The following is an 18,149-nucleotide window of genomic DNA, read 5'->3' as shown; positions in this document are numbered from 1 at the left end:
TCACCAGAGCTTCCACTTCCACTACTCCATGACGACATCACGGAGCTAGTGGATGTTCGAGACCTTGCGCTCCTCCACCTTCCGTTTCAGGATGCCCCACAGATGCTCAATAGGTTTAGGTCTGGAGACATGCTTGGCCAGTCTATCACCTTTACCCTCAGCTTCTTTAGCAAGGCAGTGGCCGTCTTGGAGGTGTGTTTGGGGTCATTATGTTGGAATACTGCCCTGTGGCTCAGTCTCCGAAGGTAGTGGGGAATCATCCTCCGCTTCAGTATGTTACAGTACATGTTGGCATTCATGGTTCCCTCAATGAACTGTAGCTCCTCAGTACCGGCAGCACTCATGCAGCCCCAGACCATGACACTCCCACCACCATGCTTGATTGTAGGCAAGACACACATTTCTTTGTACTCCCCACCTGGTTGCCGTCACACACACTTGACATCTTAACCAAATAAGTTTATCCTGGTCTCATCAGACCCCAGGACATGGTTCCAGTAATCCATGCCCTTAGTCTGCTTGTATTCAGCAAACTGTTTGCGGGTTTTCTTGAGGGATGACAGCCATGCAGACCAATTTGATGCAGTGTGAGGCGTATGGTATGAGCACTGACAGGCTGACCTTCCACCCCTTCAACCTCTGCAGCAATGCTGGCAGCACTCATACGTCTATTTCCCAAAGACAACCTCTGGATTTGACGCTGTGCATGTGCACTCAACTTCTTTGGTCGACCATGGTGAGGCCTGTTCTGAGTGGAACCGGTCCTGTTAAACCGCGGTATGATCTTGGCCACTGTGCTGCAGCTCAGTTTCAGAGTCTTCGCAATCTTCTTATAGCCTAGGCCACCTTTATGTAGAGCAACAATTCTTTTTTGAAATCCTCAGAGTTCTTTGCCATGAGGTGCCATGTTGAACTTCCAGTGACCAGTAAGAGAGTGAGAGTGATTACACCAAATTTAACACACCTGCTCCTCATTAACACCTGAGAACTTGTAACACTAACAAGTCACATGACACTGGGGTGGGAAAATGGCGAATTGAATCCAATTTGGACATTTTCACTTAGAGGTGTAAGGAGTTATTTTGAAGGGACAGAAAATTTACACTGTTATACAAGCTGTACACTCACTACTTTACATTGTAGCAAAGTGTCATCACATGAAAAGATATGATAAAATATTTACAAATATGTAAGGGGTGTACTCTTTTTTTTAGATACTGTATACACATACAAAACTTCTAATGCATTATGTTTTTTAGTTATAAATCAGAACGAACCTTAGGTTTGCTACAACCTTCCTTCTGAGATGGCCTTGAATCAGGTAATTCTTCAAACTGATAAACTCCTTTGAATTGAACAACTGCTTTCGCTGTCACCCAAACTTTTTCAGTTAGTTCCCCCAGTGTTTCCACATAGTACCGTCGTGGTGACTTTGCAGTAGATGCACCTGGGAAAATTATAAAAACATGATCAAAGTTGTTAGTATACTTTTTTAAAAGAAATAAGATATGCTTTTAGGTGCTTTGATTTGCATTGTAATAGCTGCAAACAGCTTATGAGATTCTTACTTGCCCTTGGGAAGGTTTATTTTAATTTACAATTGCGTGGTCATGCAGCATTGTACACAAAATGTATATTAAATTTTCTTTTACACAAATAGAGCTTTCTTTTGGTGGTTTTTGTTTACCATCGGATTTTATTAATTATATATAAAAAAAAAAAACATTTTTTACTTTCTGCTATAAAACATTTAATAACAAAAAAATATATATAAATCTAATTTCTTCATGAATTCAGTCCAAAGTGTATTCTGCTACATGTCTTTGGAAGAAAAAAAAAAAACCCAATTAGGTGTATATTATTTGGTTTGGGAGAAAGTTAGAGTCTACAAACTATGCTATACACTGTATGTTGTACAGATTATGAAGCCAACAAGGTGCCACAGCGAGTGTTGCAATCTCTGGGAATACGTGGCAGATCAGGTGCTAAACTGAAAATGTAAAAGGCTCCATCCTAAATTCAATCCAATCTCAGGGAACTAAGGGCTCTTTCACACAGGCGGACCGTTCAGATTGGCAGATCTGAACGGTCCCCCCATACATCCCTATGGGGCATCGGATGTCAGCGGAGACATGTCCGCTGACATCCGATCCTTCAAATCTGGTCAAATGGAAACCCTATTTGCCATCCGTCCAGTGGATCGGATGAGAACGGACCGACGGTTCCCAGCCGATTCCCCCATAGAGTTGTATGGGGAACTGACAGCTGTGTCTCCGCACACAGCGCGGAGAAAAGCTGTCATCCTCCTGCTCAGCGGGGGATAGGCAGATCGATCCCCAGCTGAGATAAACGTCCATCCAACGGACGGTGTGAAAAGGGGCCTTAATCTTTGACATACAGGCATTTAACCCATTTAGTTTTGGCTGCCTACTGTCCTCTTATCCCCTGCTAGAAGCCTTGGATTAGATTAAAGGTCTAGATTATTTTCCAAGTGCAACAATTAAATACTATATACTTTTTAGTATACTATTGTAATTACCATGAACCCATCAGGTCTTTAAAGGGTGTATTCACAAGCAAAGCTAGTGATTTGCAGGCAGGTACTGGAGTTTTTCCTAAAATCCTTATTTATTTACACAGAAAGTCCTTGATCTCAGCCAAATGCTGTATACTCCACAGCATGCCAATGTCTCAATTACCTATTTTTTGAACATAGGACTGTTGAAAAAATAGAAGGCCTTGTGGTCGAGTGGGCTAGTGTCCTGTGTACAGTGTGTGCTTAAAGCATAACTCCACTTTTGTTGAGAAAAAAACATTCCCCTCTGGGTAATTATGTACATTGCAAGTATTATAACAATCTTTGTTGCAGATTCCTACCTTATTTTAATCTGAAGAAATCCCTCTGTCTCTCTGTGCCTGTATGGGAAAGGGAGTCTAATGGGGGTGGTTTCCATATTATCAATCAGCTGTGCAGCTGCAGAGCAATAATAAGGAAGTCTGCTGAGCCTGCACCCCTTTAGAAGTGTTCCTATGTGGGGATTCCAGAAATCTTACTTGTATCTTAGTGCAGACTTCTGGGATAATCAGTGAGCCAATCACACAAGCAGAAAATTAGGTTTCTGGGATGTGTTCAGCACACATTCTGTGTACAGAACACCTCCAGGTAGCCATATTGCATTGCAGTTTACAGAAAATTACAGAGCTGCAGATTGAAAAAGAAAGGTAATTTAAATATTCAATTACAATATGAATTGTGCCACAATTGTATACGCTATATTTTTTTCTTTATTTGCCAATTTTGTTCCCCCACGAAAGTGGAGTTACCCTTTAAGATTTATTGCTTCCCCCAGAACAAAACAAAAGTTGATTTTATGGTACCAGCCTGCATCACAAGGTTTTATCAATAATTTAGACACTTTTTAAAAACTTGACAATTTCGCTGTATTTAAAAAATAAAACCTGGAGACATGAATGGACGGGCAAGTTTGCTTTGAGTATTAAAAATAGAATTAATCAAGATTTCATGCGTTGTAATGTTTATGGGATTTATGCCGTGTTCTTCTTGCTGACTATGATCTGTATTACATCTTTGTTTGGTATATATGATGTGCGCTTTTTTAAATAAAGAATGTAAAAAAATATTAAACAGCATTTTCAGTTTGTGGTGCTTAGATACAGTTTAGGTGTGCTTTATATAAACTTAGGAAAAACTGATGAAAACAAGAAAAGAACACACACACACACACACACACACACACACACACACACACACACACACACACACACACACACACACACACACACACACACACACACACACACACACACACACACACACACACACACACACACACACACACACACACACACACACACACACACACACACACACACACACACACACACACACACACACACACACACACACACACACACACACACACACACACACACACACACACACACACACACACACACACACACACACACACACACACACACACACACACACACACACACACACACACACACACACACACACACACACACACACACACACCTGAAAAAATGCATGAAAAGCATGTAAAAGAAAAGCACACAAGCAGAAACTCCTCCGGTGAAGGGACCACTCCCCTTGGTCCAACGCCTCCCGACTGAGGTAATCCACCTGACAGTTTTCCACCCCAGGAATGTGTATGACGGAGAGGGTTAGAACGAGCCGTTCTGCCCAACTTAGAATACCAGCTACCTCCAGAGCCACCAGGACACTTTTTGTGCCTCATTGGTGATTGACATGAGCCACGGCCGTGGCATTGTTCGATTGAATGCGCACTGGACAACCCTGAAAACGATCTGTCCAATGGTCCAGGCACAGTTTGATCGATTGGAGTTCCAAGACATTGATCAGTAGTATGGACTCTAATGGGCCATACACACTAAGATTTTCAGAAGACTTTTTCCTTTAGACTTACCAAAACCATATAATATGAGGTCAAACCTATACACTTTTAATTTGTATGCAAACTGGCAGGCCCTTGCACTACATAGAAAAGGTAAATCTGAAGGAAATCTAACCACAAAAGTTGGATAGTGTGTAGCCAGCTTTACAGTGTCTAGATCCCCTGAGCAGAATGCTTGCCGAGAACGCATCCCCAGCTGGACAGGTTGGCATTCGTGGCAACCACTGTCCAATACAAGGGGAGGAAGGATTTGTCAAGCTGAAGCGCCAGAGAGCGAAGCCACCATATCAGGGACTCTTTCATTCCCCGACTCAGCCCAATCTGATTGTCCAGAGACCCCATTTGGTCAGAATCTCTCTTTGCAGGGACCTTGTATGGAACTGTGCAAACTGAACCGTCTCGAAGGTAGACACCATCAGGCCCAGCACCCACATGCAAGTCCTGAGGGATGACCATCTGTTGGACAGCAGGAGACGAATTGTAGCCTGCCATTTTTGGAATTTGTCCAGAGGAAGGAGCACTCTGGCTAAAGCCCCGTACACACAATCAGATTATCGAACAATCTGTCGTCCGTTTTTTGTGGCATGCTAGTCTGATGTGGAAAGTGAAGAGGTTATTTTCATACGAATTTTCCTGTACGACAGAATTCTAATTCAGAAGTGATGTCATGAGTTGGATTGTTTTGTATGTGTTCTTTCGTCTCTGAGCAAGCCTAGTCTTGCTCAAGATTTTTTTCCGTCTAAAACTGTACAAATGAGACGAAAATTGGACGTTGTGTTGACGAACGATAAAAATTTTATAGCCTGCACATCAGGATTTTTTCGGCCGAAAAGTCGGAGTCGGCTGTCGAAAGCACCATACTAACAATCCGAAAATCTGCTGATTTTCTTATCGTGTGTACAGGCCTTAAGGCCGAGTCCAGAGTCAGGCCCAGATAGTCCAGCTTTGTGGAACGGAACCAGGGCAGACTTCTATAAATTCAGAATTCAGCAGAACTCCCACAGAGTTTGTACTGTGATCTCCAGGTTTTCCACCAGAAGGAGACTCGGCTTGTAGAAGGAGATCTTCCAAGTAGCCCAGTACCGCGATCCACCGTTGGCGTAGCAAAGCTAGCAGCGGGGCTAACACTTTTGTGAAGACACGAGGAGCAGAGGCAAGACCAAAGGGTAACGCCACAAACTGATAATACTCCTCTGCCACGGCAAAGCTGAAGAAGCGCTGGTGACTGGCACATATTGGAATGTGAGGGTAAGCATCCTTGATGTCGATATAGGTGAGGAAATTTCCCCTGACGCAGAGAGAGATACGGTGCGAACGGACTCCATTCTGAACTTCTGCACCCGCACAAAGCAGTTCAGTGCCTTGAGGTCCAGGATTGGATGCACTTTGCCTTCTTTCCTGGGAACTGTAAACAGGTTTGAGTAAAAACCGTAAAAACACTTTGAAGTCGGAAATAGGACAAACTGCTCTTGATGCAACAGGTTTTGTACCGCCCCAAACAGATCCTGTAAACGGTCCGGGGAGAGGCACAAGTTGGAAGGAAAGAACTTTGCCGGGGGACAAGAGCGAAACTCGATCTTGTAGACGGACTGAAAGACTTCATGGAATCACTTCTCTTGCACCAGGGAAGTCCACAGGTCCAGAAACCAGCGAAGACGTCCCCCCCCCCCCCCCACTCCCGATACAGGTGAGGGCGCACATTCATGCTGAAGGAGTCTTGTCCGCGAGTCTGGAGAAGCCCGCTCTCGGCTTGCCAGACAGGTTAGTTTGGATCCTCCAGAGGAGGCCCTGAAAGGCTTCGAGCCCTTGTCAGTCGACCCTGAGGGTCAAAAAAAACTGCTTATGAGCCAAAATGGAAGGCCCGCGTCTACGACAAGGTTCTTTGCCCTTAGTAGTCAGTGAAAGAAAGGTACTCTTCCCCCCGTGAGACCTTTTATGATGTCATCCAGAGACAAGCGATCTCCTTGAAAGGGAAGATCAGTCAAGGCCTTTTTAGATGTCTGGTCCGCAGAGTAGCATTTGAGCCAAAATGCCGAAGGACCACTGCCAAATCAGAGAACCGAGCCACTAGGGGATTGCCACAGCCTTCGCCTTCCTGTAAGCTGGATCCTTAAAGGCCGGAATAATGATTGCCTTGTTCAATCTGGAAACCGGATGGTCCACCGCCGGTGGAACAGTCCACCTCTTAATAAGGGACTCCTCATAGGGGTAACGCCTAGTAAATCGCTTAGGGACCCCACAGGGATGCTTTGGTCTTCCCAACTCTTTAGCAGCAATTCTGTTAAAATAGGCGGGGAAAGGAAACCCCTTTGCTGCTCCGGATGGCTTGCGAGTGCCAAAGGGAACCTGAGCCTCTGTCGCAGCTGCATCCTCCATCTTCAAGGTCTCAAACACAGATACAATCAGTGCTTCCACCAGAGCCTTTTCGTGCGCGGTTGCAGACGTGGAGGAACTTTTCTCACTATAAGAGGATTCCGGGCGCGTGATCGCAGACCCAGCAGGGTGACCCACGTCCGCGGCTGCCGAATCTGATTCAGGATCTGATAACACAGGTGAGGCAAGGGAAGGCGAGGAGGGGCGATTTTTGCTAGCCCGTCGCCTGAAGACCACCTCCACCTGGGACACAAAGGACTCCTGGATCGCCATCAGTGAATCGATGGATGATTGGGACCCAGGGGGCCAGCAGCCTCAGAGAGGGGATCAGGTGAGGAGACGAGTTTCAAAGACTCCATGAGTCACCAGGGGGCCGCACAAAAAAAGTAACACTGCAAGGGACAACCCCCACTGCGCTGGCAGCACCACCCGGTCGCCAGGCACAAGCACCAAGCGATCCTCAGAAGAGAAGGAGAGAACCCCACCAGCCTCACCACTTAGCAGAAACAGGCACCTGCAGCCACCAGGATAATCTGCACTCCACACACGGCGATAAGGAAGTGAAAGGATCCAGGAGTCAACACAAGGGGGAGGTGAGAGGAGGGGCTCCCACCACCGAAATCGCTGCCCACAGGGCTCCACTGTCATAGCCGCCACTATTTTCAATGGCAAACCACTGCTAAATGGCCACTGGACTAAACATAGAAACACACAGGCTACAACAAAATGGCAGCAACACGAGGGTCCCAGGGGCCCAGGAGCGATCCCTAGGCCTCAGGACAGGGGGCCCTGGCAGGAGCATTTACAAATCCCCCCCCCCCCCCCCCGCACAACCGATCGTCCGGTCGCCGGCAGCCCCCCCCCCCATCCCTACCCCACACAGCCCCAGAATTAGTGGAGGAGGGGTGGGGGGTAGGATGGGGGGAGAAGGGCCTAAGTCCACCCCTCCATGGGGAGAGGCTACTCACTATACCAGGAACCAGGAGAGCACAGCTCCAGACAAACCCCTCTTCACTGAAATGGGGGGGGGGCGCGGCTTTCAGCCAGGAGGAATGCTGCGACTCAGGCTGAGACCTGGTCGTATGCTACTTTGCGAGGCGTTTAACTCGCAGGCCAGCCCCGTCCAGTGGGGCTATGTCGCAGCCGACCCAGTGCGGAGCGGTGGTCTGCGCACGTTTGCTGGCCAGACTGGGGTGATGACTGGATCTAGATTATCTATTCCTTCCAGTTCAGCATTTGATTGTAGATCTCGCAGAAAAAAATCCAGGGAGAAAAAAAAAAAATTAACTAAACAGAAAAAATTGCCAGGACCAAAGATCCCAGCAAGGAACTAGGTCCTTACTCCTGACTAGGTAGAAAAAAAACTGAGCGCCTATAGCAGAGAGAGGGCGTATACCCCCTGGGACTGCCCATGGGAGTAGCCAGACTTTTTTTCTGCATAGTGTCCTACTCCTGTAGGGGTCAGTAAAACCCAACGGTTATGAAGATCTGAAGCATTGTCCGACAATGAACGAAAGAGAAAAAACTGTTTTGTATAAAATGAGAAATATTTTAAATTGGACTGAGAGCTGGTTCACACTGAGGCGACACGACTCCTTACTACTTCGGGGGCGACTTGTGCATTACATTGCACCCCGACTTCGGAGCGACTTGCAGGGACTTCACATAATGGAAGTCTATGCAAGTCGCTCCGAGGTCGCCCCGAAATAGTACAGGACCCTTTTTCTAAGTCGGAGCGACTTGTGTCGCTCCTATTAGAACGGGTCCTGTAGCGGTCAATGGACCGCAAGGGAGCGCGACTTGTCAGGCTGACAAGTCACCTGACAAGTCGCGCTAATGTGAACCGGCTCTGAGTCTTGGCTGAACCATTGCTGTTAACTGAGGGGCATTCTTGGCTCTTTTACACGATCAATTGCTGCATTGCTTTGTCCTGGTACACAAGCCATTTGAATTTGTCTTCCCATAAATTATAGCAGAAAAACCTCTACTCTTACCTTTTTCTTCCTGAGGAGGTACTGCACAAATCTTACATGGCCACCAAGGGCGTCGACTGAACTTTGCCCACACAATGTCCCCTTCTTCATAGATAACAGGAGCAGCTTTTTTCCTCCTCGGTTGTCGCTATAAGAGAAGAAACAAAATAAATAGGTTTACTGCACAACTCCTCCTACACACCTCAGACATCCTCTAGAGGGAATCACAGAACAGGTTAAATGAGGACATTGCTTTGAACATGTACATTGTAGGCAAAAGCTATGGTAGAAAACCGTCACTGTTATTTACATCTGCAGAGCTCAAGCTGGTCTTCACACAGAACAAAAAACAACAATTAAAGGAGGAAGGGAAAAAAAAAAAAAGACATTAGCTTAAAGCAGATTTAATGTGCCGAACACGCTTAAAGGGAAAGTGTATTGTTCATTTTATATTTACCAAAAAAAAAAAAAAACAACATCTAGTACAACTTTATACTCGGGTCCCTAAACAGACAAAGCTCTTGCACCAACTTGTAGTTAAGGAACTTGTCTGCTTCCTCCTACTTCCCTTACATGGAAGCTAATGGATAAGTACACAGCCCATCAAACCCCAACAGAAATGTAGAGGGTGGGAGGAGGCTGCTCAAATGGGTCAGCACCTTGGCTATATAAACACATTTTTTTCTTAAATAAAGTGATAGGGTTATCTGAAAATAATTTTACTTTCACACTCCTTGATAATTTTTTTCGGTTATTTATTCATTTACCACTTCAATCTCGGCACTTTCACCCCCTTCCTGCCCAGGCCAATTTTCAGCTTTCAGTGCTGTCACACTGTGAATGACAATTGTGCAGTCATTCAAGACTGTACCTATATGAAATTTTATCATTTTTTGGGACAGACGGAGCCTTTTTTTGGTGGTATTTAAGCATCACTGGGTTTTTATTTTTTGCTAAACAAAAACGAAAAAAAAAAAAAATTCTTAGTTTCGGTCATACAATTTTGCAAAAAAGTAATTTTTCGTCTTCACTGATGTGCGCTGATGGGGCTGCACTGATGGGCAATGATGAGGCTGCATTGATGAGCACTGATAGGGCTGCACTGATTATCAGTGTAAACAGTGTGTTGACAGCCTTGCCTGTTCTCAGCACTTCTTTCCTTACACACAGACAGTGCGTGAGGAAAGAACTGCCGATAACTGGCAAAGCCTGTTTACATGTAATCAGCTGTGGCTGGACACAGCTGATCACATGGTAAAGGGCTGCTGTGATTGGACCTTTACCTCGATCTGTGATCAGTTGTGTCTGAAGGGGGTGGGGTTCTGGGAGGACATCTATGGATGCCATCCCAGAACCACAGTATCGCGTGTAACTGTCTTTTGGCTATAACACGGTACTGAAGTGGTTGAAGTGGTATTAAACCCAAAAGCAGACATTATATTGCAGCTTACCAGTTCTTAGATGCGATGACTACACGGATTTTCTTTTTTAGACTTTCAATCCTTTATTTTTATCTGGTGATCTGGATAGTAAATCTGTTTCCCAACAGAATAAACTGTCTGCATATGTATCAGTTGTAGGGTTGAGATAAACCATTTACCATTGACAGAGGTGCTGACAATGATCAGCTTTTAATAATATATATATATATACACATACATACATACACTTTTTTTTTATCCCTAAAGAAAAAAAAACCTGTTGCTGTAACTGCAGTGTGAGCTGGAGCTTGTTAGTATACTTAAATCTGCTAGTACATCTAACGCTCATCCCCCCCCCCCCCCCCAAGACTGACAATGCTGCTGTCCAAAGGTGCCCCTGTGCTCCCTCATCCAGAGTGGGGGAACTCTAATAAATGGAGGTGTCTTACTGGCCAGAACACTAGGGGAGGAAAAAAATAAAAACTAAAAAAATGCAGCCAGCTAGATTAGATTACAGGTTTGGCTTTGGATTTAACACCACTTTCATTTTATTGCATATAGGGATTTGTAAATTGGCCACTAGGGATGAGTAAATTATCTAGAACGATGACTCCTGAATCCTGTCCTACAAGTTTATGAAAAGACATTAGCCACACAGGAAAGGCTTGGTTTTCAGCAAAACGGCCAATTATGAACTGTGTACATGGGAACTGCCATCAAACATTTGAATGCATGTGTGTTTGAACACCAAATGCTGCCATCCTATCAGCAGCTTTCTTGTCAGCACATGTACGGATTGGATTCTTGTACTGCTTTATCCTCTAAGCGCCCATTCACACTGGCGCGACACGACTTGCTGGGACGAGCTGTGCACCGCGACCTCGGCGTGACTTGCACGGACTTCATATCATTGAAGTCAATGCAAGTCGCCCCAAAGTAGTACAGGACCCTTTTTCTAAACTTGTGTCGCTCCTATTAGAACGGGTCCTGTACTATTCAATGGCGAGCGACCCACCGCGACTTGTCAGGCGACCAAGTTGCCTGACAAGACGCGCTAGTGTGAATGGGGTCTAAAAACTCCAGCTCTGCTACACAGGGACTACAAGAGGCTAAAACCAGATCCACTTCTGGAGTTGAGCTTTGACTACAGAACGGCACTACATTTTTCTCTCCTATCTGCCTAGAGTACAGCTTTAAACTGTGCTCCTCTTGCAAAAGTAGGCATAGCCATCTTAAAGGTGGCCATGCACGGTTCAAATCTCAGCTGGTTCAGAAGGAACCGGCCGAGATTCGAACTATTAATGGGCAGGCTAAATGTACCAAGCTGATCGAGCAATTAACTTGGGTACAACCAGACTGCTGAATTCTCTTATGATTAATCGCTAGTGGCTGCTATAACCGCTAGCGATAATACCTATCTTCTCCCGGCGGGGATGGCTTTGCACACCACCACGGCTAGAAGACAATTGCTCGCCTGGAGGATTTCCCAGTCAACACGGTCTGGGTTAAAGGGTGAATTTGTTTAAATTTCTTTACTGCAAACCATGGTTGCAGGAAATAAATTTGCACAGTGTATGATTGCAGCAGGAGCCAATGGTTCCCACTGCTATTAATCTGCCCAGTGCAAACTTCAGACATGAAATATGAACAAAGCATTTCCCTTTATAGAGCTCTCCTCACTAATGTTAACTTCAGCTCACAACCCCCTGCTTTTCAGTGCAGAGAAATCCTGTGTTAATTCTGCACTTTGAATGGATGTAGGGGAAATAAGGCTGCAAATAGATACAACTTATGCAGGATTGGTTCATCTCCATGTATGAGCAGTGAAGTGAGGCCAGTCACTTCACTGGGTATAGGTAAGGGTTTACAAAAACTTTAAAGTTATAAAAAAATAAAAAATAAATATCTTTAGGCTTTAGAACCACTTTGAGCATTGGTGAAAAAAAAATTAAAACGAATTAGGTCTTAAGAAAGAAAGAAAAGTTTTACATTTTGAAATGTGGGTAGGGTAAGTTTATAGTGTTTTCTTCTTTTTAATGCTATTTCAATGCGCATTTTGCACATCTGTTTATTCACATTTTTAATGCGTTTTCATGTTGGCCAATAAAGCTATTTTAAGGCTCATTACGGCATAATACATGTGTTTCAATCCATTACCATTGACTTTTATGGGCCTCAAAATGCATGAAAGCAGACAAAAAAAAAAAAAAAAAAAACACAAAACAAAACCCAGGTTCGAGTTATGTACAAAAACACGCTGCACTGCAACACGGATATGGACAAGCTCTTAAGACTGCCTTTTAACATGTTCCAAGGCACACAATCAACTATGAATGTGTGAACAGGTGCTGGTAAATTTGCAACATGATTATCATCCTTCATTACCTAGAGTAAAAGGAGCCAAGCTCTGCCAATTAATCAGGGATCTCTTGATAAATATTGGTGGAGCCATATGAATGCCAAGTTGTTGACAGAAGAATAGTCTCCCATGGTCCCTTACCCCCAGCAGGAACATTTCAAACCTACACTGGGAAAAAAAATGAAGCCCTTATTTTCTCTGGTGATCTGTCCAGTTGTTGCTGCAACTAGCTATAGAGCTAGTCTCACTGACCATCTGTCCTCATCTTAGATAACGTTACCATTAAATTAGTCTTTGGAAGCATAGTAGTCATGTAATGCACCTGTAGCCTATGCTTTATGATTAGATCGTGTATCTTATCTTTATGCACAACTTTGTATTGGGGCTTCTATCCAAAAAAGGGGTATATTCCCACTCCTCGCTATAGGTATTCAGTTTTGTTACAAGCAGTGTCAGAAGAAAAAAACCCAACTCCATAGAGGGGTGGGTGCTGTGTCCCTCAAAAAACATCAGAGAAATGGATTTTACGGCGAGTCAAAAATCCCATTTTCTTTTTCATTCATTGACGGACACATTATCATGAATATTTGGAACGTCCCAAAGCCGTGTCAAACCTAAGGAGTGGGAACAGTAAGAAAAAAAACCTTCCCCAATGCTAAACATAGCCAACTATTAACATCTGGAGCTCACCTGAAAAAAATGTAAAAACCCCCTCAAAGAGGACAAGTCCTCTAAACAGCAGCCTGCAAAACCTTGCGGCAGAAGGAAACATCCGCAGATACCAACACATCCACCTAATAAAACGTTGTGAACGTGTGCACAGACGACCAGGTGGCCGCCTTGCAAACCTGCATCACTGGACGCCTGATGATGGAAGGTCCAGGAGGCACTAAGCGCCCGAGTAGAGTGCGCCTTAGGGAAAGGAGGAACCTGACCCTTATTGGAATAAGCCTGAACCACAGTCTGTCTGATCCATCTGGAAATGGTCACAGCAGAAGCAGTCAGCCCATCCCACGGAAGGCAACATGATGTCTTCATTCAAATAAAAATCAGAGAGTCGACCTTCGGACATGGACGAAGAACCACCTTATCCTTGTGAACCACCTTATCCTTGTGAACCACCAGGTAAGGTGGACAAGACAGCGCCGCCAGCTCCGACACCCTGTGTGCAGAAGCGATAGCCTTCAAAAAGGCCTCCTTCTGGGATAACGTAAGCAGGGGAACCTCACAAGTATTTTCAAAGGGAGTCTTCTGGAGAACCCACAAACCAAATTGAGTTCCTACGTCGACAACGGAGACCACACTGGAGGAACCAAGTGTCTCACTGGATAAAATTACGCACCAAGGAATGCGTGGCCAACGGACGTTGAAAGAAAACCGCCAAGGCCGAGACCTGGCCCTTGATTGTACTCAAGGCCAGGTGCTGCTCGACCCCTCGTTGGAGAAAAGCCAAGATCCGGGTCACTGAAAAGGAGCGAAGGTGAACCCTGAGAGATTCATACGACTTCCAAGCAGGATTTTAAATCTTCCTAGAAGTAGATTTTCTATCTTTAACAGCATAGAAATCACTGATTCAGACAACCCTCTATCCATCGCCACCTGGCTTTCAACAGCCAAGCCGTCAAAGCCAGCAACTGTAGAGCAGGATGGAAGATTGCCCTTGGGACAGCAGAATCGGCGACCAGCCGTACCAGATCGGCGTACCAAGACCGGCGAGGCCAGTCTGGAGCCACGAGGATGACCAGAATCCTGCCTCGATCCTGTGTAGGAGCCTCGGCAGAAGCTTGAGAGGCGGAAAGGCAGGAATTAGACGATGCCGACTCCAAGGAGCCACTAATGCGTCTGTGGAGTTGGCTAGAGGATCCCGAGAGCATGCCACAAACCTATGCACTTTCCCGTTGAGGCAAGAGGCCAACAGATCCACCTCGGTAGTACCCCCCTGGAGACACAACTGATGAAACACCTCCGGATAGAATGACCATTCCCCCTGGTCCAACGCCTGTCGACTGAGGTAATCTGCCTGCCAATTTTCCACCCCTGGAAAGTATACAGCAGAGAGGGCGTTAAGACGTTTCTTGTAGTTGGGGACCAGGTTTGCACTCATCTCAGGAGGGATTTTGGTCCACTTCTTTACACATCTTCTCTAACGATTTGTTCTGCCGAATGGCGTCATGCAATTTCTGAAGTTGTTCCTGAGGAAGAAACACTCTGGCTGAGGCAGAGTCCAGCGTCCGATCCAGATAATCCAGACTTGTGGACAGAACCAGAGCAGGATTTCTGAAGATTCAGAGTTTGCAGAGTAATCTCCAAGTTGTCCAACAGAGCAGTCAAAGGCTCTGCTCGCAAAAGCAAATAGTTCAGATACCCCAGTACTGCTACTCCCCCACTGACAAAGCAATGCTAGCACCGGGACAATTCTTTTGTGAATACCCGAGGAGCAGAGGAGAGACCAAAGGGTAACACCACAAACTGATAGGAAGCGCTGGTGGGCGGCACAAATTGGGATATGAAGGTAAGGGGGGGGGGTCACTGAATATAACTAACAGACAAAAAAGGTATCTACATCCTATCAAATTCGAAAGTTGAAGAAAAATTGAGGCCTATACGGATTTTAATAGAACCGTACAAGAGTTTTAAAAATATTTTTAACAAATATTATTCAGAAAACATGTAAACATTTCAATTCCAAAAAATGTATACACATAGTTGTCTGCTCTAAGACCGTGAATACATGGATCAAAGATGGAATGACCTTAGAAGGATTATCCTGTCAATTGTAGTGAATACCGTCTGGATTTTACATGTTTCACAGTAGATTAGTCTTCTTCAGGAGCTTTTAGTGTATAATCAGGTAGAGCAGAAATCAATATCTTATTGTGTATCACACAGGTGAAGCTATATCAGCAGAGCCCAGGAACAAAACTCTCCCCCGGCGGATGCAAGAGCCCACCCTCAAAAGGAGGGGGAACCGATACGGGGTTCCTTTTCGTGCTGGTAAAACTGGACAGATAACCAGTTCTCCAAAAAATAAAAAATAAAAACTGCAAAAAGCCTAAGATGCTTTCAAGGCTGACGTGACGCTGCAAAATGATTTTTTTAATATATGTAGATGAAGATAATTCAAAGATGGGAGGCCACGTTGTGGAACTGCTGAACACCTGCCTTTGTCTAACTTTAAAAGAGAGAGTTCTAGGACGCTGAATGCACCAAATCTTGATATATTATATCCATCTTTGAATGATCATCTACATTTATCTAAAAAATCATTTTGCAGCATCACGTCAGCCTTGAAAGCATCTTAGGCGTTTTGCAGTTTTTTTTTTTTGGAGAACTGGTTATCTGTCCAGTTTTACCAGCACGAAAAGGAACTCCGTATCGGTTCCCCCTCCTTTGAGGGTGGGCTCTCGCATCCGTCGTGGGAGATGTTTGTCCTTAGGCCCTGCTGATATAGCTTCACCTGTGTGATACACAATAAGAGATTGATTTCTGCTCTACCAGACGATACACTAAAAGCTCCTGAAGAAGCGGCAAAACTACCACGAAACATGTTGAGCATGTAAAATCAAGATAGATAATCCCTACAATTGAGTTAGGATAATTCTTCTAAGGTCATTACATCTGTGATCCATGTATTCACTGTCTTAGAGCAGACAACTATGTTTTTTTTTTAAAAAAAAATTGAAATGTTTACATGTTTTCAGAACAAAATTTGTTAAAAATATTCTTAAAACAGGTTGTCTTGTCAAACTCTTGTACTGTACCATTAAAATCCATATAGGCCTCAATTTTTTTTCCACTTTGGGATGTGAAGGTAGGAGTCCTTGATGTCGATGGAGGTGAGGAAATCCCCCTGATGTAAGGGACGCCACTATCGTGCAAATTGATTCCATTCGGAACTTCTGTACCCGCACAAAAGCAGTTTAGCGCCTTAAGGTCCAGAATGGGAGGCACCTTGCCTTCCTTCCTGGGAACTGTAAACAGGTTTGAGTAAAAACCCTGAAAACATTCCGATGTCTGAACCGGAACAATCACTTGATTGTTGAAGTAACAAGTCTTGCACTGCCCCATAGAGATCCCCTAAGCGATCCAGGGACAAGTGAAGGTTGGAAGGGAAGAACCTTTCCTGAGGGTACGATCGAAACTCGATCTTGCAGCCGGAGCAAATTACTTTGTGTACCCACTTGTCCTGAATCAGGGAGGTCCACGGATCCGGAAACCAGTGAAGACGCCCCCCCCCCCCCATCATAGATACGGATGAGGGCGCCCCTTCATGCGGAGAAAGTCTCGTCTTTAGATCCGGCAGAACCCGCTCGGTGCTTGCCGGACCAAGACCTCTTAGAACCCCCGGCGGAGGACCTAAAGGGCTTAGATCCCTTGTCTTGAGACCCTGAGGGACGAAAAGGCAATTTGTGAGCCGAAAACAAAGGCCGTTGTCTACGACGTGACTCCTTACCCTTGAAGGCCTGAGAAAGAAGAGTACTTTACCCGTGAGGCCTTTGATATCATCTAAGTAAGCACCAAACAGGCAATCCCCCACAAATGGAAGATCGGATAAGGCCACCTTAGAAGCCTGGTCTGCAGACTAGCATTTTAACCAAATACACTGCACGACCACCGCTGACAGTCTAGAAATCAAGGGAGTGGCATCCAAAGAAGCCTCTCAAACTGTAGCCCTTGGACCAACTAATTTGCCAGCTCTGCAAAAGGCAGGGGGGAGCCGTTTCCCCTCCAGGTCCCGGCCTAGAAGTTTTGCCCACTCTGTCATAGCTTGTGACACAAGTGCAATAGTAAATACCGGTCTAAGTGCCGAACCAGCCACAGTGAACATTTGGCGGGTCAAGACCTCCGACCTATCAGCTGGCTTTGTGAAGACCGGGGACTCTTCAACCAGGATTATGGTTGCTCTATTCAACCTGGAAACCGGGAGTCAACTACAGGAGGAACCGTCCATTTTTTAAGAGGGAATCCTCATAGGGGTACTGCATTGCAAAACACTTTGGAATATTGTCAAAGAAGGTGGGAAAGGGGAACACCTTCCCTGCTTTGGAGGACCTGTGCCTCCAATGCTGCGTTAGTCGCATCCTGCATCTTTAAGGTTTCCCGCACTAATACAATCAATGCATCCATTAGCGCCTTTTCATGTGCGGCTAGAGGAGCAGAGGAATCATCCTCACTATCTGGCTATCTGATGCGTGGAAGCAGACCCTGAAGCGTAAATCGCATTTGCGGTGGCCGGATCAGATTCTGGATCTGATGAGACAGAGGAAACCGGTGAAGGCGGGGGACTCTTTTTGCTAGCCCGTTTGCCCAGGACCAAATCTACCTTGGACACAAAGGACTCCAGGACCACCGTCAGTGCAGTCAGCTGTTGGGACCCAGAGGGCCCAACAGCCTATGAGAGGGGATCAGTTGGTGAAATATGCTCCAAGGACTCCATGAGTGGAGAGGGAAACCCACAAAAAAAAAAAAAAAAAAAAAAGTGTAGAACACTGTAAGGGACACCCCACCGCGCTGTGGCTCCACAAGGCCCAGCACAGAGCACTACCGCTGCAATAGAGAGGGA

At 45.3% G+C, this 18,149-nt stretch overlaps 1 protein-coding gene across 1 annotated transcript in view; it reads right to left on the bottom strand.

Annotated features, from left to right (window-relative positions):
* Positions 1 to 18,149, bottom strand: part of NSD1 (nuclear receptor binding SET domain protein 1) — a 147,887-nt gene that overhangs the window by 105,300 nt on the left and 24,438 nt on the right. Inside the window, exons 3-4 of the mRNA XM_082256085.1 lie at positions 8,828 to 8,954; positions 1,278 to 1,447 (exon numbers count right to left, since the gene is read on the bottom strand). Coding sequence (XP_082112211.1) covers positions 1,278 to 1,447; positions 8,828 to 8,954 — 297 coding nt within the window. The remainder of the gene's footprint in view (positions 1 to 1,277; positions 1,448 to 8,827; positions 8,955 to 18,149) is intronic.

Source organism: Pelophylax lessonae (genome assembly GCF_965119305.1).
Source record: "Pelophylax lessonae genome assembly, chromosome: 4".
In the NCBI taxonomy this organism is placed as follows: Eukaryota; Metazoa; Chordata; class Amphibia; order Anura; family Ranidae; genus Pelophylax; species Pelophylax lessonae.
This window is presented reverse-complemented; position numbering and strand designations above follow the sequence as displayed.